The sequence below is a fragment of the Nothobranchius furzeri genome, chromosome 17 (assembly GCF_043380555.1).
Source record: "Nothobranchius furzeri strain GRZ-AD chromosome 17, NfurGRZ-RIMD1, whole genome shotgun sequence".
Lineage (NCBI taxonomy): Eukaryota > Metazoa > Chordata > Actinopteri > Cyprinodontiformes > Nothobranchiidae > Nothobranchius > Nothobranchius furzeri.
Genome location: NC_091757.1, coordinates 24,274,891 through 24,299,604, shown reverse-complemented (window position 1 = coordinate 24,299,604; position 24,714 = coordinate 24,274,891). Strand labels below are relative to the sequence as shown.

The window sequence follows — 24,714 nt, the reverse complement described above, 5'->3', positions numbered from 1 at the left end:
CAACGAGGCTGGCTGCCATAGCCTCTTTTCCCTCCTGTACATTGCGGAGGTCGACGAGCCTCGCTCAGCGGGTCCTCCTGCCCCAGTAGCTTCTAGCTCCTCCCTGCCAGCAGTTAGAGCACTGCTCCAGGAGCTGCCCGCCATCATCTCCACGGCCGCGGTCCGCAAGGGCTAGCCATTCCAGAACCGGCTCCGCCTGCGGCAGATGATTTGGCAGGAATTTTCGGGTCAACACTGACGCGCTGTCCAGACCCCGTCTGGCCGCGTTTCCCCGCTGCCATGAGCTGCTGGACCGCCGCCTTCTCCGAGCCTGCTAGGCTTAAGGCGCCAATTTCCACATATGCGCCCATTACCAAGGTCGAGGGCTTCTCCGACCTGGGCTGGCCATCCGTTCCTCCACTGGAGCCGGACTTGGCCTCGCTGTGTGGCGCCAAGAACCACCTCGCTGGCCCGTGAGCAGTTCCCGCTTCTAAGCATGACCAGCTGCTTTCGCGGCTGACCGATCATGCACACCAGTGCGCCTTCCAGACCGGCACTGCAGGAAATAACATTGCCCTTTGGCGTTTCCAAAATGGTGGAAGAGCTTGATGTTCCTGACGAGTCAAAAACCATCATTATTAAAACTGCTGGTGCCATTCTCAATCTGTGCGTGGCTATACTCACCGGTTCTGCTCGCATTGCTGCCTGGCAGACCCTTATCCAGCGGGCCTTGTGTCTCAAAGCCCTGCCCTCCATTCCTGATCACCTGCACAGGTAGATGCTGGAAGGCCCCATCACCTCTGACGTTCTGTTTGGTCCCCATCTTACGAGCGTCATCGAGAGGGCTCAGAAGGCGGCTGAACTGTCAGCCACTGTGCGAGACCTGGTCCACCCTCGGTCCGCCTCTCGCTCCGGCCGTTCCTCCAGAGGATGAGACGAACGGCGCGGAATCTTCAGGCGCCCAGCTGCACTGCCCGCCCCACGGAGCCGGCCTCCCGCTTCAGCTCCACCTCAGCGGGACCAGGGAATTGGCGGCCAATGGTTCCAAAAGAGCCAGCAGACACCGTTTTGGCAGTCACAGGTGCAGGAACCTCGCCAAAAACAACCACGAAAACGACTCGTTGGGGGGAATGTGTGTGCTTATGACTGTAATGTTAACTCTGTGAATGATTTTGGTTTTGAAATAAAACCCAAAAAACATCACATTGAGAGAACAAGCCTACAGTCCTCTGCAGAACCCTCTGCCGAATCCTCACACATGTTCCCCACACCAAGCACTGCGACACACCTGCATGTTCCTGCAGTCCGTCATAGTACACGGCCAGCTGTAAGGGTGCGCTCCATTAGCGCACCGGTCCCAGCCTCCGGCCAGGCCCAACTCATCCCGCTTCCCCCACAACGTTGGGTGGGACGGGATGTCAGGGCGCTGTCGCGACCACGCGCGGTGGCACGGTGCGCAGCTCCATCCACTGGCTCTTTGTCGTCCCCGTGCATGGGTCCGGCTCCCACTCCTCCTTCATCCTTGGATTCCACGCTCCGCGGTGCGGATCAGCCTCTTCCAGCTGTTTCACACTCGCCCTTTTGAGCACAGCCCTCCATGGGTTGCTCCCAGTTCTCTGGTGTGAGTGACGGCGGTAAGGGCGCGAACCCAGTCCTCAGACATCGTTCACGTGACCTCGAACACGCGTTCACTGTCGAAACGTGCGCAAGAATGGCGCCGCCTTTGCCTCATGAGCAAATGGATATTGGACACCATTCATTACGGTCACACACTCCATTATCAGTCTGCTCCTCCTCCCTTCAACAGGATCGTGGAGACGACGTTCACGTCACAGGAACAATCTCAGGCCCTGGAGCTGCGGGAACTTCTGTCCAAGGACGCAATTTCCCAAGTCCCTCGCGGACGAGAGCTCTCAGGCTTCTACTCCCGCTACTTCGTAATACCGAAGAAGTCGGGAGGAATGAGACCAATTCTCGACCTTTCCCTGTTCAACTGCTCCATAGCAGTGATGCATTTCCGCATGTTAACAATGAGGCAAGTCCTAGAATACGTGCGCTCCGGGGAGTGATTCACGTCAATAGACCTGAAAAACGCATATTTCCACATCCCGGTAATTCCCAAGCACCGGAAGTTCCTGCGCTTCTCATTCAAGGGAGTTCAATACCAGTTCAATCGTCTCCCTTTCGGCTACTCGCTAGCCCCGCGCACCTTCTCCAAGTGTCTGGAGACAGCGCTGCAGCCACTGTGCACGGCAGGAATGAGGGTTTTATTTTTACCTGGACGATCTGCTCATATGCGCCCGGTCCAAGGACGAGGCGTCAGAGCAAACCAGGAAGTTAATAGAGCATCTGTCAATCCTGGGGTTTTCCATAAACTGGGAGAAGAGCTCCATCCTTCCATCCCAGTCGATTGCGTTTCTCGGGGTGGAGCTGAACGCCTCTCTACTGAGAGCATGTTTGTCTCCGGCGAGAGCGGCAGACTTGGTATATATGTTGTGTGTGTTGGTGCGTGTGTGTGTGTGTGTGTGAGCCAGGATTCTCTGGAGATTTCTTCCTGTTAAAAGGGAGTTTTCCTCTCCACTGTCGCTTTCTGCTTGCTTAGTATGAGGACTGCTGTAAAGACTCTGACACTAGTCAGTGACTTGATGCAATTTGCTGGGTTCCTTATATAGGAAACATTTAACTGATTGGCTCAATGAACTGACCTGTATTGGAATGTTTATTATGTGAAGTTCCTTGAGACGACTCTTGTCGTGATTTGGCGCTTTATAAATAAACTTGAACTGAAATGAAATGACTTGGTGGTCCAGTGGTAAGAGTGTGTAATGTGTGATTATGTCTTCTATTTTTTTCAGTTAAACCATCCGATGCTGACTTCTATAACCTGATGAAGCAAGTTACTCAGGATCACACACGACGTGTCCTCCAGAAAAACCAGAGGTGAATCAGGAACAACAGAACCTTTACATAGTTGGTATTTACTGCAGGTTTGTTCATTTGCATCTGTTTAATATCAATAACTCATCATCTGAGGTCAAGCTGGGATTAGAATTTTTACTTGAAGACAGAACAGGTAATTAAGAGTTATTAATGATAAAATGTCAGAATGAATAACTGCAGATCAGTAACTAAAACAGTTACAGGTCACACTGCTGCCGTTGCATTCATGAGTGGTGGGGTGATGTGGGGATTTGATTTAATTATCCTAGTGATGTCATGTCAGTGGGTTTTTTCTTACCCACGAACTGAATTCGTATCTACAGGCAGAACATTTTCAAAGTCACAAAAATTTGAGTTGTATTCACAAGAATTTTCATTCACAACTTTTAGATTCGTACTCACCTAAAACATTTCTAACCTTCACAAGTATGTTTATTGTTGGGCCCACAAACTAAATTCATGTCACAGCCAGAAAATGTTCACGGAAATTTGAGTTGTATTCACAAGTATTTTCACTCAAAGCTTTTAGATTCATACTTACATTTAAAAAATGCTGAAGTTCACAATTTTCATACTCACAAATATGACAGGAGAATTTTGTGAACAATAATCATTGAAAATAAAATATGAATACAAATTTTAGAATCCTGAACACACCTTTTTGACAGCTATCTTACATGATAGGATTGGCTAGCACACTGCTGAAAACCACTTAACATTCTCACTCTCCTGTTAGCATTTTACTTTCTTTGACACGGAATGTGCCACTACTAGTTTACCTGTTTAGTTAATTATAGAGTCACTAGGATAAAGACAATGTCAAGTCAAGTCAACTTTATTTATAAAACACTTTACAACAGCATAATAGCTGACCAAAGCGCTTAACAAGCCAAAAATAACAGAAGTTCCATAAAATTCTAAAAATAAGATAAAAAGTTCATCACAAAGTAAAAACGTGACAAAAACAAACATATCAAACTGACATAAAAGCTACTAAAACAGATGCATTCCCAAACTGAATTAAAAGCAGCTGAGAACAGATGAGTCTTTAAAAGTGATTTAAAACCCGACGGTGACGAAACCATCCTAATCTGGATCGGGAGTGCGTTCCACAACCTTGGAGCTGCTACTGAGAAAGCTCCGTCACCCCTGAGCTTTCTCTTTGTTCTCGGCACCTCCAGGAGAAACTGGTTGGCTGACCTCAGTGACCGAGACGGGGAGTGAGTAACTAAAAGTTCACACAGATACTGCGGCGCAAGGCCATGTACAGCTCTAAAAGCCAATAAAAGAACCTTGTACTGGACCCTAAAATCCACAGGCAGCCAGTGCAGCAAAGCTAAAATTGGGGTGATGTGCTCCCTCTTTCTCGAACCCGTCAATAGGCGTGCTGCTGCATTTTGCACCATTTGAAGACGGGAGAGGTGAGACTGAGGAAGACCAAGGTACAGTGCGTTGCAATAGTCTAGACGTGATGTAATTAACGCGTGAATCACCGTCTCAAAGTCATGACTTGAGAGCAGACGCTTAACCTTGGCGATCCTCCTTAACTGATAAAAACTGCCTTTGGTGACGGCACTGATTTGCTTTTCCAGAAGCAGGTCACTGTCAAGCCGGACTCCCAGACTGGTTGCTACAGGTTTCAAAAACAGGGCTAGTGGACCAAGGTCAGCAGAACATGGCCCACTGGACACACTAGGACTAAAAAGCATGACCTCAGTCTTGTCATTATTGAAATGTAAAAATTTGCAGACATCCAGGTTTTAACCTCATCTAGGCAGTTTAGAAGAGGATCTAAGGAATTGGGTAGGCCACGTTTAACGGGCATCTACGGGAATGAAATTTATTTTGTTCAGAAATAGAATATCAACACAGAAATTGCAATGTATGCAGCCATAGAAACACTACTTGGTGTGTGTGTGTGTGTGTGTGTGTGTGTGTGTGTGTGTGTGTGTGTGTGTGTGTGTGTGTGTGTGTGTCTGCTCTGTCTTCTCCATCCCCAGTGAGTCGTGGAGGATGGCTGCTTATACTGAGCCAGGATCCTCTGGAGGTTTCTTCCTGTTAAAAGGGAGTTTTCCTCTCCACTGTCGCTGCATGCTTGCTTAGAATGAGGATTGCTGTAAAGTCTCTGACACTAGTCAGTGACTTGATGCAATTTGCTGGGTTCCTTATATAGAAATTTTTTTACTGACTGGCTTAATGACCAGGGGTCTCATTTATCATAAGCCGGCTTGTTGCAGCATTTCGATCATGACCGTAGATCAAGGCAGATCAAGGAAGCGCTATTTCACGAGCAGAAGTTGAGGTACCTGTGGGTGAGGTGGAGAAATGAAAGGAAGTGCTTTTGCAAAACAAATAAGAGAAAATCCACGGAGTGGCACAGCGTTGCTGAAGCCGTCAATGCTGACTTCTTCAGAGAGATCTGTGGCGGATATAAAAAATGGTCCAATCGGGATTCGATCCCCAGACTCCCGGGTGAAAGTCACGCGCGCTAACCAGTCACCCAAACAGAGATCTCCCCTGTTCAACTAGCCAGGACGCATGATCAACCAGGTCACAGTGACAGGACACACACTGTCACAGACGCATGATGCTCTGTCTCAATCTGTCCCCCTGCTGATATTCTGCGCTTCAGGCTGTGTGTGTGCGCGCGTGCGTGTGAGTGTGCACGCATGTGTGTGTGTGTGTGTGTGTGTGTGTGTGTACAAGTGATAATGCTGCAGGATTTCATAACTGTATCTTCTCAGCAGCAGCACTGCAGGTGCTCTCCATGTCCAACACGTGCATAAGCCAGGTCCTTAGTCAGCTTAAAGCTGGACACATTTTCCCGCTAAGTTTTCTTTCATGAATCCCAAAGTTTGCGTGGAAAGTTGCTTACGCAGTTTTCTGACCCCGTTTTGTGCGTAAGCTAGCTTGATGAACGAGGCCCCTGACCGGTTCTGGAATGTTTGAGATGAGTCTGCCGTGATTTGGTGCTCCATAAATAAAGTGAATTATAAAACAGATTGCAGATATTAGGAAGTCTGTTAAACAGTGAGCATCACAGATCAGTGGTGATAAACTTTCTCCCTACACTCAGATCCTCTGCAGACACTCGCACGCACACATTTTATAAACTTTAATGCTAACATTAATGTCAGTTATCTTGATCCTAAATAATTCAGATTGTATCAGGGACAGCTGAGAGATTCCGACTCTCTGCCTCAGAACCACACATTAGCTTTAGCATTAGCCTGTTTAATGTTCAGATCTGTGCAAACACATCTCACTGCTTCCGGCTGTCCAAGTGGGGCTGATGTTACAGATGTTGGCTTTAAACACACCACTGGGTGGGGTGATTTGTCCATCAGAGGAACTGGTTTGTGTCCTCGCTTCTCCAGAGGACTACTAAGGCTTGAGTGGAGAACCTGGCTTGATGAAGGCATGCCACCACCTCTGCATGGGATTTACCCTCCAGCCTGGTGCCATTTATAGATAAGATGATGTCACCTCTCTGGATGGTGGCATCAGAGCTGGATGCACCTTTGGTGAAGACCCTGTGAACCTGGACACACAAGTACATCTGTTACTACTTTTCTACTCACAGTAGGAGTGATAATAAAAAAGAGCCTTGGCCATTGTGTTAATACGTTTTCTACATTTGTTTAGTTTACGAAGCACGTGCCCTGTTTTTATAACATAAATCGAGTTTCTGGGAAGGTCAGCTGCTCTGTGGGGCTTAGGCCCTCATACATCAAAAACATCTGTCTGCAAATAATTATATAATTGTAAATCAAAAACCTGTTAAAATGCACTAGAATGCAGACAACAGCATATTATCTACTTCATTAGAATTTTTCTGAGGGAGGACCAGCCCAACTGATAGGGAAAAAGTGGTTTTCGTTGACATTACTAATTAAAAATCATAACTGCCTTTTTAAGTAAAACACCTGTTGCTTCATTAAATGCAAGGGTTATCTTGTGCCAGTCCTCCCGTCTCAACAGGGAGGACACCGACCTTCCCCAGATCGTGCTGTTCTGTGTTATCGGTAACACTCCCATGAGAAACAGAATGTTGGCTGAATGCACGTGGGTTTGTGTGAAGGAAATGTGACATTGTTTTTACTCCCTACGTTAAACAGCTTTCCACCTGAATGTCTACGGAGCAGTTTAGGAATGTGACGTGTGTGCGTTGTTTGTGTGTGCTTGGTATCCTAGGAGACGAGCCTGTAACTCTGTAACTCGAGAAGGCCCCGCCTTCTTCATCCTGTCTATCAATAAAGCTTACTGTGGGACAGAGAGGGGCAGAGAAGTATGGCGGAGACCCGGAGGGGCTTGTGCCATGTCTTCCCTCCGCTGTTCTGGCCATACAGTGTAAAACGACCTCCCTACTCTTTGTGTGTGTTCATTTCAGGTTTAAGGGATAAGGAATTTAAAAATAACCCAACACCACCTGCATCTAACCTCAAACACTTGTGGAAGCTCTGTGAATGACATCCGTCTGTAAGCGGATGTCTAATGCTATTGGCTAATGCTGAACGGGAGTTAGTTGAAATTGCATGGATCTCTATGGGACAGGACTAGCAAACGAGGCCCCAGTCCTCTCCTCACCCCTCCATCCAGCTGCTCTCTGTATGAAGGAGAGGAGCTGTGATTACAAGGTGAGCTCAGCCGTGCACCCTCAGTTGAACTTGGTGCCATTCCCGCTGCTCCCCCGCGTTGCTCATCCTATCTCTCTCCCCCACGCTGCCACTAGGGCATTTGTTTCTTGTGTTGGCATTTAGACACACAGTAGTGTGTTTACATGCACACCAGAAAACCAAAGTATTGCCTTTAAAAGACTCACATTTAAAAAAGCAAATGCATATAAACGCGTTAGTCTGGCTAAAAGCGAACTGGTTCTAATCGAGCTGAAGCACCCAGATGACGTGGTAGCAATCTGAATACACTCTGCATGTAAACGCATCAGCCGAGCTAATTCAGGTTGGACACTCGACGAGACCATGGGTTAGGGTTAGGGATCCTCAGAAGCGATCTTCTGACAAGACCATTGCCACAAAGAAACACCGTAACACCATAAAACAGGACAGTAGGTACCCAATAAGCGGTGCTGTGGCATTGTTGTTGTGCATTCCTTCAGCCATTATGCATTTACTGTTATCAATTCCGTCTGCTTCACTCTCGCCAGCCTCTGTTTACTGCTTGTGTTGCTATAAGCTAACCGGAAGAAAAAGGGGCATGTCGCCACCTACTGTACCAGAGTGGAACTAACTTTATTTGAGAAGCCACTTTTCTAATGCACATGTAAACAAGAATAAACACTCCCAGCTTATTACAATGACCTGGATCGACGTAGATGTTGGTCAGTGTGCATGTAACCGTATGAAACCGTACTGACTGAGTGATGCTAATGTGAATAAAGTCTTGTTCCAGGTTCCTGCAGGGCATACTTACAGATATGTTTTTCTGTTCAAGGTCGACACCACCTGAGACACTAAAACCCAGTCCTGAACCTTCTTCTTTATTCAGGACAACAAGGATGGTGTTTAAGGTCTCCTACAGAGATCACAATGAGAAAAACAAACAAACAAACAAACAAATGAATTCCACTGTTGATTGTGATCAGCAGACCTGACTGATTTCTTTGACTCCAAGTGCTAAAAGAGCAATTCGCTCTCAGACTGCAGGTTTACTGGCATTCTATTGTATATTCTAGAATATCTAAGAATATTATGGGAGGCAAATCTTTTAGCTATCAGGCTCCTCTCTTGTGGAACCAGCTCCCAGCTTTAATTTGTGAGGCAGACACCTTGTCTACTTTTAAAGAACAGGCTTAAAACTTTTTTATTTGATAGGGCCTATGGTTAAAATCTGATGTTAGCCTAGATCTGGATGACTTGGAGAGTAGAGGGGGGTGGAGTGTACAGTGGAGAATACAGTCGGTAAAAACGGTTCTCCTTAAGCTGGGCAGACACTGTGCGACCTTTTCACTCGTAGCACTCAGCTTCAGCTCAAACTGTGCGACTTCCTGGCAGGGCAGATCTCATGAGCCATGTGCTCACACTGTACGACCCAGTTCTCGGATGCAACCTGACTGCTCACACTGTACGTCTGGTAGCAACACGTCGGACCTAAAAATATGCTAAAAATAGCAGTTTTTACACAACACATCAGACTTTTTTGTCTTGTTTTGCCTGTTGTCCTTCAGGAGTGCTGCAGGAGGACACACAGGGATTTATGGGGGTTGGATGAGGAAAACGAAATAAAGAAAGTAAATCTGTGTTTTGTGATCAGTTTAATTTAACATGAACAGGACAAACACACTTTCTTGACAATCCTTGTCACTGTGTGTAAAAAAAACGTTTGGAAATAAAAACGAACAGATTATTAGGGAAATAGCGGTTGAGTGGTGTTGATGCATAATTGTGCATGCGCTGTGAGCGGTTCTGGTACTTTTTGGGTTGCAGCCGCTCGCTGCACCGCTTCAACCCTCACGAGGGACGAGCAAAATATCAAACATTCCAGAAGTCCGTGCGAGCTCACGATTGCTGATCGTTAGCTGGTCATGTGGTGTTAATCACCTCTCGTAACCCCTGTACACTACACGACGCTCAGCGCAAAACTCTCCCCGATCTTGTGGATTCTCGCACGAGTGGAAAATCTGCTCAAAAATGTGAAAAAGTCGCACAGTGTCCGCCCGGCTTTAGCCCTACCTACATGTTTCCATCTAAAAGGCTAGGCTATCCAGAGTTATCTATGTAGTTATGCTGCTATTGGGTAACCCTAACTCTAACCACTACACTCTAACTGCATTATTTCCTGCTATTTCAGTTGTTAACTTTATTTGATGCGCATGCCCTGACGGCCGATCACCGGACACAGCAGCGTTTGAAGTTGATGGCAGCTCGTTAGCAAACATCCACAAATAATTTAAATGCATTTTTGCCTAATTTAACTACTGACAACGAAAAAATAATCTGGTAAGTATAACTCACTCAATCTGGAGGTAAGTGAAGGAAATTTAGAAAGTTTGTTAAATTATATTGACGAAGTTTTTGAAGTTTTCGTCATGGGTCTGAAGAAATCAGCAGCTGAGCCTGAAACACCTGCTGGGACCAAGAGGAGCCGTCCTCAGGACTCGCCTGAGGCCTCATCTCCCCGGAAGGACGTATTAGAATTATTAGATTCTATTGATAAACGGCTTCTGGGATTTGAGGGGCGACTTCATCTGCTTGAGGTTCTACACCAGGAGTTTCAGAACCTCCATCAGTCTCTGGAGTTCAGCCAGGAGCAGGTGGAGCGGCTTGCTGCTGAGAACGCGTCTCTGCGGGAGTCCGTTTCTTCCCTGGAAGAGGGAATGACGCGGATCGCCCAGGACAACAAAACTCTGAAGGAGACGGTTTTGGACCTTCAGGCCCGCAGCATGAGGGATAATCTGGTGTTCGCAGGCCTGCCGGAGCAGGCGGGAGGGGCGGAGAACTGCGAGCAAACAATAAAAAACTTTCTCCAGACCCAAATGAAGATACCCGAAGAAACGGTAAAAAACATCACCTTTCACCGGGTACATCGCCTTGGAGCTAGACGAGTGGACAGCAGAAGACCTCGTCCCATCGTGGCTAAATTTGAACATTTTAAGCAGAAGAATCTTAAAAGTCACGGAAGAGAGCTCAAAGGAAAAGACTTCAGCGTTAACGATCGGTTCCCGAAGGAGATTCTGGATCGGCGACGGGTCCTCTTTCTGCTGCGTAAAAAGTTTATCCAGGATGGGAAGAGGGCTGTCATCTCGGTGGATAAGCTTTATGTGGACAATAAACTTTACAAGGAGCGAGGAGTGACTGACTGGCTGTATTAGCCCAACATCAGGTCAGACATTTATTATTCTTATCAGGATTCACTGGGTTTGATCACGTCAGGATTAAACAGCTGCTAAATCCGTTCTCTAGATGATGAGATCACCTGTTCCTCACCACTTCACACCCCTATCACCCTTTCTTTTTTGTTCTTTCTTCTTTTTTAACCTGTATCTGTATTTTCATTTCCTCTTTACCTGCTTCTGTACCTTTACACCTGTACGGCACAACCACACAACTTTCCAAGACTGCGGCAGACTCGACACACACACACACACACACACACACACACACACACACACACACACACACACACACACACACACACACACACACACACACACACACACACACACACACACACACACACTCACACACACACACACACACAGACACACACACACACACACACACACACACACACGCACGCACGCACGCACACACACACACACAGAAATATTAAATTCACAGCACAATATCATAATTTATGCATCAAATAATACAACCACAAACACTGTTGGATCTTTATTATTAGTATTATTATTATTATTTACTTTTCTGTTATTTATTAACATTCTATTTTATACATTTAGATACTTATTCCATCTTATACACATGAAGGTGTCATGTTTTAGCTACTCACACACACATCTATGGGTGCACTAAGGTTTGTCTCATGGAACGTACATGGAGCTGGCTCCATAGAGAAAAGATTAAAGATTTTTGATCAGCTAAAGAGAGTGCAAGCAGATGTAATATTATTACAAGAGACTCATAGATCTGCCACATCCGCAGATGAACTTAAGACACCTGAGTTTCCCAGCATGTTCTCTGCCTGCTATAAATCTGGGCAAAGAGGTGTAGCTATTTTAATACACAAAAACATCAATTTCACAGTATTGGACACAGTTTCTGATCCAGAGGGTAGATTTATAATGTTAAAAATATCTGTACAGAACCAAAGCTTATGTATTGTCAGCATATCCTGTCCAAATATTGATGACCCTTCATTCTTTCATAATTTTTTCTCTGTACTCTCCGAACACTTGGACTGTCCACTTATACTTGGAGGTGATTTTAATTTTTGGATGAATTCCTTAACAGACAGGCTCAGTACAGCTGGGACTCAGCGAAATTGGCAATGCACTAACATAGTTAAACAGTACATGAGTGATTATGGGCTTTGTGATGCATGGCGATCTCTTCATCCTAACCGTAGAGAGTATACTTTTTTCTCACACGTCCATCACTCTCACTCACGTTTGGATTATTTTCTAGTCAGCAGCTCATTGTTGGCTGACATTTCAGACACTGAGATACACCCCATAGTTGTCAGCGACCATGCTCCGGTTTCTTTAACTCTGGTAAATAAGAAGACAATCCCACCGAGCAAAAACTGGAGGTTTAATACATCACTGCTCAAAGACGAAGGTTTTATAGACTTTTTTTAAAAGGAGTGGGCTTTATATTTAGAACATAATGACCTGCCTGGAACATCAGCATCTATTCTGTGTTTAACGTGGCCAAGCCCATACTTTTGAGAGCACCATGTGAGCACCTGTGTGTGTACACGCGCTTGTATATATAAGGTTTCTCTATAGGAGCGTCCAAAAGAGAGTGTGAGGGACCACAGATCCGCCCCCCAAAGATACGCAGGAGATGGGGGGAGCTCCAAGTCCCAGAGATCCAGGTGCTGCCCCAGAACACAGGAACCCCAAGGAGACTGCAACCAGAAAGGCCCCCGCCCCCCTCGAGAGGCACAGAGGATCGCCCCGGGGGGCCACAACCAGCAGCCGACAGAGTCCCGGGAGACATCAGCGGCAAGCCCACAGGCCCACCCACAGCCTCCCACCCCCTAGCCGGCCGAGCCTGGGACCCAGCGACCCAGGACCCAGGGGCGACCACCCCCGCCGGGGACCCAGCAGAGCCCAGGGACCCAGACCCCACCAGGCAGCCACCGGGATCTATCAGGCAGATGCCAAAATCTTAAACCCCCTGACCCGGTTGCCACGAACACTCAGGCAGACCATGGCACAACCCCTCACACCAGGTGTGGCAGGGGGAGGGGGGACAAAGATCTATATCATCAAGAGAAGTTCCAGGAGAGGGGAGGAGTCAAAGGCCCCACCTGACATATACAGTCATACACAAACACAGTCACACACTCCCTCCCTCATGCTCACACATGCACATACAACCCAAGACTTACAAAAATGCACGCCGGACACCCACTCATGCTCCCCATACACACCCTATTCACTCTGGTCCCGGTACTGCTGCACATGGGGTACAACCATCACCGGTAACCAGAGTTTGACCCTTTCTGCTAGGGTGCTGATGAGCAGGCTCCCCCGCCCAACGCTCAGCACAGCAACCCACCACCCCAGACCCCAACCAGACGGCCAGATCTCCCTCCTAGCATCCAGCCCCAGGAAGCCAAGCAACAACAGAGGTGGCAAAGACCCCTAGTCTCCCTCCGCCTGCTCCAATATAGTGTTGTGTGTTGATGAGGTGTAATCCATGGCTGTGGTGAGCGGGCAGTGCGGGCATCATCCGGCCTATGCCAGCTGAATTCATTTGGAGTCAGGAAGGACATTTTACTGACTTTCTATTATTCTTTTATAGAGAGTGTTATCACATTTTCCATCCCCTGTTGGTTTTATTCTGTCAGCCTGCAGTATAGAAGCCGTCTACAAAGCACCGTCAAGGTGTGCTCTCGGATCATTGGACTACCACTGCGAAACTTAACTTCTCAATGTGACCAGCATACAGGAAGTTTAGCACAGAAAATCATTAAAGACCCATCACACCCTCTTCATACTGTTTTCGAGTGGCTGCCCTCCAAACGCCGACTTCGATGCCCATGCTGTAAAACACAGAAGAGGAGAAGTTCCTTTGTTCCCAGAGCTGTGCTTCTTCTTAATTCTCAGTGCAGATAGGGAGAGTGTGCATTACTTGAATGTGTGTGTGCATGTAGTTACGTGTGTGTGTGTGTGTGTGTGTGTGTGTGTGTGTGTGTGTGTGTGTGTGTGTGTGTGAGCCAAAGTTTTACTCATTGTTGGTCATTCACATGTGAGGATATGACATGAATGTGTATATAGGCTTTATGGGTTTTACAAATGTGTAATTTGGATGTGTTTTTGGAATTTAGAGATTTTAGTGCCGGCTGCTTCACAATGCTGTCTCGAATTGCCCCTCGGGGACTAATAAAGTTGTCTTGTCTTGATGCCACAGCACCACCCCACTTACACCCTCAGCCCTCGGTGTCTAAGTGCGGTTTAAAATTGGAAGTGGGCACCGGCGCCCGGGAGGAGGCTGAAATATCCCCCTGCCAAATGCCGTTGAATGTGCTCACTCCCAAGGCCCTAAGTGTGTGTTTGTGTGGAATGTCATCAGTGGAAGCGTATAAGGTGCAAATAAAATTGGGGGGCAGGTTGCCACAGGAATACGGAAATGGGGTCCATACCCACACTCCCTGACTTGCCCACCCCCCAAGGTCCTATGTGTATGTTTGTGTGATGATCTGATGGAGCAGGAGGATAGAAATATGCGGGGATGGGGAGGAATGGCTGGTGGGGCTTAGAATATCTATGCTCATCCCTGCATTTGCACAACTTCCAGAATATATAAAACATGGGACATCCAGGTAAGGTTGGGTCCTCCCCCTCCTGGACCTCCCCCTCCCCTGTGATGGAACGGCAGAGGAGCCAAGGTCTACCTGAGGCCCCCGAACCCAGGCCAGGCACTGCTGCGTGTTCCTGCCTTCTTCCCGACAGCATACATGTCAGGACCCAACCCCCAAGGCCCCGCCCAGATCCCCACACGGGGCCGGCCACCCCCAAACCCAGAGCCCCCAGGCCCCCACCCAGACCCGCCCAGGGGCAATGCAGCTGCCAGGCAGTGACCCATGGCTGCCGCCAAGATCCCCAAGGGGCCCCACTCACAACCGCCAGTAGTCCACCCCCCGAGGCAACCCAAGCACCTCCAGAGGGGGGCAACGGCCCCCCAGTCCCAGACACCCCCAGTGAACCCACCTCCAGGGAACATCTGGATACTCCAAACTCAGACACCCCCCCCCCCCCCCCCCCCTCACACACACACACCATCCCGCAGGACAACATCAACGGCCCCCCACCCTCGCTATGTGATGGAACCGATCAAAGGAGCCCAGAGAGATTGATCTGAAGTGGAAGCAGAGGCTAGATCAAGTATAATATGATCTAACAAAAGATTTCTATACTGGTTAATGCAGAGACTTTCTCTATTTTTCCAATTCAAGAGGATAGTTTTCTTAGCGATGCATATGGCAGTCATTTTAAGATACTCCCACCATGCTGTCAGAGAGGTGCTGATACTAATACTTTTGAAGCCTTCATGTTTCCTTAAGCTTGAGCTAATAAATGGTAAGTCTGAAAGCTCTATCGTATTGCAAAGTGTCTGTTCTATATCTAACCAGGACTCATCTAGTGGGTTATCTTGCAACCATCTTGGTATATATTGCAGCCTGTTGGCTAAGAAATAATAATAAAAGTTGGGTAGATCCAGTCCTCCTCTGTCTTTGGTCTTCTGAAGTGTTTTTAAGCTAATTCGTGGAGGTTTATCCTGCCAAAGGAATTTAGTAATTGAGGAGTCCAGAGATTTAAACCAGTCAGCTGGTGGTTTGTTTGGGATCATCGAGAATAAGTAATTTATTCTGGGTAAGACCATCATTTTAATTGTAGCCACTCTCCCCATGAGTGATATTGGTAAGGATTTCCATCTTGCAAGATCATCTGGTGCCTATCTCCAGCGGTCAACGGGCAGTCAGGTGGGGTACACCCTGGACAAAGAGCCAGTCCATCGCAGGGCAACACAGAGACACACAGGACAAACAATCACACACACACACACACACACACACACACACACACACACACACACACACACACACACACACACACACACACACACACACACACACACACACACACACACACACACCTATGGAACAATTTAGACAGACCAGTCAACCTAACAGTCATGTTTTTGGACTGTGGGAGGAAGTACCCGGAGAGAACCCACACATGCACAGGGAGAACATGCTAACTCCATGCAGAAAGATCCCGGGCCGGGAATCGAACCCAGGACCTTCTTACTGCAAGGCAACAGCTCCAACCACTGCGCAGCCATCACACTAGTTGTTTATACTTATCTCCATTCTGTGTCTTTTTGTATGATTGTTTAAAAGAAAAGTTAGAAAAATGACATGCTTTAGTTTCTAGCCCACAGACGGTCCAGGAACATTTTTACATACAGTTTATGTCTTTCGGGACTTTGTTAACCCCAAAGGGGAGAATGTAGTGTCTGCTTGTCAGCTTTAAACAATTCATCTGTACATAAAAATATCATGCAATATTGTAAAATGTTGTAATAACTGCAGCATAAAAATAATGTGTTTCTTATTCATTTGGAGCCTCGAAGGAGAAATCCCACCAGAGAGGCTGCGGCGAGGCAGCTGGAGCTGTTGTCAAGAAATTACAAAGGCGACTCTGTGGAGACTCCATCTTCCTACAATAACATTTTGCAGGTTGCTGCAGCAGGTTTAGGAATGTGCCTTCACCAAATGACGACTTTTTAGGAATGCTGTTGTAGAGTTATATGCAGAAAGGCAGAACCACTTTAGGGCTGCATGGCTCTTCACCGTTGCACCGATGCTTGTATTTACCTGGACTAGATTGTAATAAACCTGTTATCATTTTTAACTTAAACTTTGTCACCACTGATTCACACCACTCCAAGATACAGGATCAGCTCAGTAAGAAAATTAACCACACTTACTTTCTTTCTTTCTATATATTTATGCCCTTAAAATTGAAGAGAGGCTTCGGTATTGTGACCTCACCTGTGAGATCTTGGTCTCATCAAGCAGACTTGACACATAGGATCTGGAGTTCTGGGAGGACAGCAGCGTCTGCAGCTTCTGCTGACTCATGGGACAGGAAACCAAATTCTTCAGTCTGCAAAAAAACATGAATCAAACAGACCAGAGTGTTACTGTAAAAGACCACACGGCTGTGCTTCCACATTCCTGCCCGGCCCAAAAACCAATCCCTCACCTGGATGAAACTAAGCAAACAGGTAGGAGCCTCCTATTGGAGAATTACTGCAGGGCGATGATCTTTCTGCTGCAACAACTTATTTAACCCAACTGATGCAACGAGCTGCTTCTCATTTCTTAAACAACCACGTGAAAAGAAACAACTTTTGGTCGTGGAAAAGATGTTAGTCTGTGTGAGAAGGGTCCGGTCACTGGCATGCACCAAGCACAGCAAACATCTAAGGAGATGCAGAAATGACTAAAACTGGGTTCAGAACTGTCCAACAATTTATTAGAAACTGCTCTGATGAGTCCAGATGGACCCTGGTCCAGAGTGATGGTGCATCAGGGTAAGAAGAGAGGCAGGTGAAGTGATGCACCCATCATGCCCAGTGCCTACTGTACAAGCCTGTGGGGGCAGTGCTATGATCTGGGCTTGCTGCAGGTGGTCAGGTCCAGGTTCAGCAACAGGATGTGCTCCAAGAATGAGGTCAGCTGACTACCTGAATATCCTGAATGACCAGGTTATTCCATCTTCCCTGATGGCACGGCCATATTCCAAGATGACAATGCCAGGATTCATCGGGCTCAAACAGTGAAAGAGCGGTTCAGGGAGCATGAGACGCCATTTTCACACATGGATCGGCCACCACAGATTCCAGATCTTAACCTCATTGAGAACCTTTGGGATGCGCTGGAGAAGACTTTGTGCAGCAGTCAGACTCTACCACACTGTAAAAAGCTACTTGAAGAACCTACCCAGTACAACTGAGGTAACAAACTGCACCCGTTCTGCTTAGGTAATTTATACCCCATATAGGGAGCTTAAGTCTCCTCATCTTCTGGTCGTCTCACGAGTCCCCGGAAGAACCAAAAAAACGAATGCAAGTCAATGGGGTTAAAAACGCTGTTTGTTTCATACCATGGATTTCACATATGATGTCCGTGAACTTCAAAGACATATTTAGATACCAAGAAAACGCTTATTTTCCAACGGGGGTAAATGCTATTTTAGGTTTTGTGTGACAATTGGTTCAGGACTACAAAAGTGCTTCATGAAAGTGACGTCATCAAACCAGGCACGGAGAAAAACAGGGAAAAGTTGAGCAAACTTCAATCCTTCCTTCAGGAGGAAAAAACCACCATAAGTCTGGCCATTTGGTAAGTAGCAGCTACAGGGCTGCCAACTTCAGAGCGGTGGGTGGGGAGAAATGTCACGCCCCTGGGGGGGTGCGGACTGTGGATTAATCAGCGTGAGATATTGGAGGATTGGAGTGAAAAGGGTCAAATGCGTGTGTCTCACTCTCAATGCGTGAGAGTTGGCAGCTCTGCAACTACAACTGTGTTGTACCTCAATTGAAAATTACCACATGGCCAGATTTATGGTGCTTCTTTCCTCCTGAAGGAAGGACTTGCAGTTTGCTGAACTTACAGCCATGTTTCCTCTGTTCTTCTCTGTGTCTGGTGGGATGACGTCACTTTGGCAATGCACATTTGTAGTCCTGGACTTGTTTTCACACAAAACCTAAAATAATGTTTCCCCCAACTCAAAAATAAGAGTTTTCTTGGTATTAAAAAGCTTCTTTAAAATTCACGGACATCATATGTGAAATCCGTGGCACATGACAAACGGAATTAGAAAATAGCGTTTTTAGCCCCGTTGACTTGCGTTCATGTTTTCTTTCTTCTGGGGACCCCTTGCTCCGAAAGTAGATGGGCGTGGCCTAGGCTCCCTCTAACAGCACAGAACTGTTAACAGATACTCCGGCCAACATGTACAATTGTTCTTTTTGTTCATTAAATAAAATAGATAATCTGGCAGAGTTTAGGATTTTTAGGTAAATTCTACTCATTACAATTGGGTTCTATTTGTTAATGAAATAAAATAGGTAGAATTAACAAATTTTTCTTAATTTTATTCATTAACTAATGTATTTTGTCCCATTTTAGATTATTTTATTGGGTAATATATAATATTCCCCCCCAAAAAATCTGTTTTCTCAGTGCATCATCAATGCAAGATCTTGGTGAAGCATTAAAGCAAAACTGGATATAAAAACGTCTTAAGAAGCTTATCGAAACGCCAAAGCAAATGTGTGACCTGTGTGTGACATTTCTTGTTTTGTGGTGGCAACTTGGTTTTGAGCTGGGTAGTATGTCATCTAAAAACATAGAGGTTTGTTTTTAAAGAGAGTCATCAGCCTGAGATCAGATCAGAACCAATACCAACAGCTTCTCTAAACAAATCTGAGATTTCAGTTTTACTCCAGTTAATTTAACACTAACTGGCAGACCAATCCTTTGGTGCAGAGTTTTGGCCCCTAAATCCGATCAATGCAGGTACTGAACGCAACTGGTGCAAAAATGGGAAAACCAAAAATATTCTAAGATATGGAGCAGTTTCAATGGAAAATTAAACTATTAGAATATATTATTATTATGATTGTTGTTATTATTATTATTATTTTTGTTGTTGTTGTTATTCTCATCATCATCATTATTATCATTGTTATTATTATTATTATTCTCGTATAATCCTTACAGTTCAAAATGAAAAAATGCAGGCAATTTACATACTTAGTTGTTTTTGTTATTTTTTGGGGTGGAAGCTAAAGGGTTAGAGTGTTAGTAATTGTTATTAGCTAATAGCCCTTTAAAATTAGCTTTGGTATTAGCTAAATAATTACATGCTGTTATTAACTTTGTTGTCAGCTAGTGTTTAACATAACTGGTAACAAGGCTAATAAGGTAATTTTAGTATCTTTGTAAAGCTCCAGACAGAAAGGCTGCAGCCAGCGTCTGAACCCACAACCCTACCAAAGAAATCTTAGAGATAATGTGGTGATCTCCTGACCTGATGGACCAGCCAGGTGGTTTGGTGTCTCCCTGCTGAGCAGCAGCAGCTGCAGCACCAGTTGGGACTGCAGATGAAGACGACGCGTAGTGAATGCTCACATCTGCTTTAGTTACAGCTGTCTCACACCCTCTGAAGTCATCTGGGCACAGTCTTTCTAAGTCAGGCATGCTGAGAGCTCTCAGCTGCTGCATCCTTCTAGAGGGAAGTCTGCCACGTTTCCTGTGCTGCAGCAGCCGTGTCTGCTGTGAGGTACCATCCAGGCAGGTAGGATCCTCGCCCTGCCCGTGTTCACCAAGGAGATGTGAGGTGGATGGAGCGGAGCTGGTGCTGGCTTCTTGGCCCTTGCTGTCAGCAGAAATCCTTTTGAGTGGGGCGGAGTATGTCAGAGCAAACAAAAGAACATCACTGCTTCTAGCTGAAGGGTTGTCAACATTAGCCAGGCTTTCAAAGGATTTGATTTTGTGTTGAACAGAAAAGGGTTTGCAGTCTGCAGACAGGCCGTTGTCTGTGAACAAGCTTCGCCTTTTCATGCTCTGCCTGGATGTGCTGGGCCTGAAAGCCCCCCCTATCTCCACGGCACTTCTAGATTTGGATCCATTCGTTTTTCTTGTGTGAGCATTTTTAGTGGAGTGTAGTCGGTCACTGAGCATGGCATCGTCCGCAGAGACGGGAGAAGGTTGGGATGGGAATCTTTGATCCATTTTGATTTGAAAGTCTTTAGAAGTCACCTCATCTCTACACTTGAAAGCTGGTGATAAGAAACCAGATGAGGACAATCGAAGTTCTATGAACGTTCTCCGTGTTTGGGTCTGGGATTTGGAACGTAAGTTGACGTTCTTTTCCAAAGCCAGCTGCTCACTCTGTAAGACACCACCCGAATGTCCACGCTCACCTGGGATTTGTCTTCCGTCATCTTCAGAGCTCTTCATGTCCTCCTGGTTAGTGGCATTTATAAGGCGGGACATGGTTGCCATTGGAGGCATTAGACTCGTAAACTGTTTCAGAGCCACATTTGTGTCAGAAGACACGGGGTTCTGACTCAAGGCTAGTTTCTGTTCAGGCTTCCACTGGACTTTACTTTTAATGCTCAGAACAGTTCGTTTTGGTGGACAACTTTCAGTTTGAAGTCTAAACGTACTGTTCTCTACACTACAGTTGGACTGCCTGGGAGGTTTTAGGCTCGAATTGTTCTTCACAGAGAGATCGGAGCTAAACTGATCTTTAGGCTGTTGGTTCTGTTCTGACGTTGAAACTCTTTTGTCTGACCCGCAGCTCGACTCTGAAGTCCGGGAATACACAGAAAGGGTTTGTGTACTCAGATGTTTAAATAAACGTTGGGTTCCATCTGCAGGCATATTTGCAGCAGCACCCTGAGAGATGCTGGTGTCTGCTTGAGAGGGGCTCCTGTAAATGCTTAAGCTTTTATGGCTGGATGACAGGACGGTATTTACTTTGGCCCCATTAATGAGGCCCTCTTCAGCAGATTCAGGTCCTGTCCTGTTGTACAGCTCCAGCAGGGGCAAAGAAGTGGAGACCTTATTAACTTTGTGTCTGACGTGCTGGAGAGGAGGAGGAGGCTCCTGGGGCAGCTGGTTTAAACAAGATGGTTTGTGAAGCTCCACCTCCTGTCCATAAGAGTCACACAGACTCCCATCAGTCATCATATCAGCAATCAGACTCTTCTCAGTGGTAAAGCCGTCAGAACTTTCAGGACTTGTTACACTTCCTGGATCTGACTCTGAGCTGTTCTGCAGGCAGGAACCAGAGTCCTCAGTCTGTTGGCTAAAACAGGACAGCGTCCCAACAGGAGACGTGATGCTGGTGTCTTCATCACTAGTGATGCTTGCTTCTAATAGACAGCTGTGTGCTACTTTCACAAATGTTGGGTCATCTTCTTCAGATGTTTGGGTTGATCTGATGTCTCCATCGCTGCTCCCTGGTGACATCATTACACCTGAAAGCTGATCTACAGCAAGGAACAGAATCAAAAAGCAAATTATTTAGTTGAACTCAAAAATAGTTGAAGAACATCTGAATTCATTTCAGATGTTTTTTTCTAGTCTTTGAGCAAAGCAAGTTTAAAATCCTGTAAAATCACACATCAGAGAAAAGAAGCAGCAAACACATCTACGCTGTCCTAAGGGAGTCTGTTGTTGGTGTGAACACAGAAAGACAAGGGCCCTCATTTCTCAACCAGTTTGTCAATAATAAGATGTGACAGATCTGTGAAATCAAAATATTAATTACTTCATTATAATCCTGTAGAATATAAAGGTAGTATGACTTTAAATGTTCCACTACGACTGATCTCACGTAGCGTTAAAAAGACATGACACATTGTTTCACTGATCCAATCAGAATCTGCCAGATCTGACGGAGGCGTGGTTTTGATGGTGTTTGGTAAAACATGTCAACTTTTCATTTGACCATAAACCAAAACATCCGAAGTATAAAACTGTGCCCACGTCATCTCTAACGCCAGTTCAAAGCGTTCTAGAGAAGTTGTCGGAGCGGCCAATCCGTAACTTTCCTCTTCAACCAAAAGAACAACGACAAGCTGGATAAAATCTGTGTCTGTTCCAACTGCTGTGACAGTTCCTTTCAGAATAAAAGCTGAACCATTACGACCCAGGTTTGGGTCTCACCAGACGCCAACAAAATTGTCGTGACCCGGAAGTATCTCACAGACTGGTCTGGTCAGCAACCGCTGCTTTTCCTACCGGCTGCGGTTCCAGAAAAGGTAAAGCTGGACCTCGACATTCCTTTTTTTTGTCTGAATGCTGGTAACAAGCCTTACAGATTTACTCTCAGGTGGAGCATCAAAGCGTCTGCTTTAATGTCACGCCTGATACTTAAAACTGTATTGTTGTTGTTTTTGAATGCTTTGTAATTCCGACCAGACACGGAGACAGAGGTGAAAGAGAAAGGAAAAGACAAATGGTGGGAAGAGGGGGGGGGGGTCCACAAAAATAAACAATAATGAACAAGAGTCTGCTTCTAGACCTGCAGAAAGAGAAGAGCAGAAAAAAATGGGACACACAACAATACATCAGGAGCAAGCTATCACTGAATCAACGTGATGATGAAATATAAAATCAACATTGTTTAACTGAACAATCACACGATAATAAATCATAATCACAATAGATTTTAAGATCCTTCTTCTCACATATAAAGCTCTTAATAATCAAGGTCCATCATACATCAGTGATCTGATTGTTCCATATGTTCCAAACCGAGCACTTCGCTCTCAGACTGCAGGTCTACTGGTGGTTCCCAGAATATCTAAAATTAGGATGGGGGGCAGATCTTTTAGTTATCAGGCTCCTCTCCTGTGGAACCAGCTCCCAGCTTTAGTCCGTGAGGCAGACACTTTGTCTACTTTTAAGACTAGGCTTAAAACATTTTTATTTGATAGGGCCTATGGTTAAAATCTGATGTTAGCCTAAATCTGGACAAGTGGGGGAGTAGAGGGAGGTGGAGTGTACAGTCGGTAAAGACGGCTCTCCCTTGCCCTGCCTCCAACATGCCTCCATCTAAATAGGATAGATTATCCAGAGTTATCTCTGTAGTTATGCTGCTATAGACTTAGACTGCTGGAGGACACACTGACCACTTTTCACACTCTACTGCTTTCTTCTACAGTCTGCTCTTTAACTGTATTATTTCCTGCTATTTCAGCTGTTAACTTGATTTTCTCTCTAAGTGTTTTTCTCCCCAGAAGAAGCTACAATGTTCTGCTGGGCTATGGTGGCCTCATGGAGGGGGCGATCGTATGGAACTAGGATTGGGACAATATTCAGCGTAACTTGTACCAAGTTTTATAACTTCAAACACGTTTCATCACATGTAACTTTGGATTTGTAACATGTAACTTTAGTTTTCTAACTTGTAATTCTCAATTCGTACTTGTATTTCTTGTTTTGTAACAGGAACGTTGTATTTTGTACATGTATTTTTTATTTTGTAAAATCAAACTTTTATTTTGTACATTTACTCATTTTGTAACATCAAACATTCATTCAGAAACATGAAACTTTCGTTTTGTAACTAGCAGACTTCCAAATTGAAAAACTCTACGTACAAGTTTGAAATCAAAACTCTCAAAACACACATTTCATTCTACAGTTACAAACCTCAAATCTACAGTGTTACAGATCTTTTTGTTTCTCGATTCTAGCGTCAGTGGGAGGAACTTGGGTGGAACCAATGAGAGCACCAGTCTTGGCTACCAATCACGTTTCTCAAATTCCTGTCGAATCATTGGGAGAGGAGGGCAGGGTTCTGTCAGAGCTGTAGAAAGTTACGACACTCCTATAGAGCTCCGGACCCCACGTGACTCTCAGTTAGTAGATGCCATTTTGGCAGGAAAAAAAAGGTAAACAAACACGGATGTAACCATGAACGTGAACGGGATCTGCTTGGATTTTACTTCGTTGTAGTTTACTTCACACTTTAAAACCAAAGAAATCGTTTTATATAGTCAGAAATTAAATAGACTAAACATCTCCGACCCGTACCGTGCCCCTGGGATACTTTTTAAAAACGCCAGAAGCTGTCGGAGCGGACTTCTTACCGGACCTGGCCGGGGAACCCCTTGGGATTTACCCGGAGGAGCTGGCTCCGGCGGCTGGGGAGAGGGAAGTCAGGGCCTCTCGACTACTGCCCCCGCAACCCGACTCCGGGTAAGCGGATGAAAATGGATGGATGGATGGGCAAATAACAGATTTACACGTAAGTAGTTTAAATAGAGTGCTGTGCTGTTTGAATGTATAAACTGAACGCCAAGAGAAATCACTAGTCTGATTTGTTTCCGTGAATAAAATAAAAATGTCAGGCAGGAGCGTCTCAGGATCTGTCTGAGATCTGTCTCGGTGAGACAGATAATAGCAATCCAAAGTGCTTTTTATGTGTGATCTGACAACTGATCAACCACTGCTTAAAAATTAAATACAGCTTAACCGGTTAATTGCTGTGATCATAAAACACGTAAACGGCAGCACGCAGAACTCACGAGGCAACGTTTTACGTGACGT

The 24,714-nt window shown here is 45.7% G+C and overlaps 1 protein-coding gene across 5 annotated transcripts in view; it reads right to left on the bottom strand.

The window, feature by feature from the left end:
- Nucleotides 1-3,738: 3,738 nt before the first annotated feature.
- The window catches only part of pdzd2 (PDZ domain containing 2), a 369,757-nt gene continuing 348,781 nt past the window's right edge, over nt 3,739-24,714 (bottom strand). For all 5 annotated transcript variants that reach the window (XM_070546319.1, XM_070546322.1, XM_070546324.1 and 2 more), the window contains 4 exons: nt 19,676-21,644; nt 16,627-16,741; nt 8,350-8,451; nt 3,739-6,460 (listed from right to left, as the gene is read on the bottom strand). In XM_070546319.1, coding sequence (XP_070402420.1) covers nt 6,263-6,460; nt 8,350-8,451; nt 16,627-16,741; nt 19,676-21,644 — 2,384 coding nt within the window. In that variant the 3' untranslated portion in view covers nt 3,739-6,262. The remainder of the gene's footprint in view (nt 6,461-8,349; nt 8,452-16,626; nt 16,742-19,675; nt 21,645-24,714) is intronic.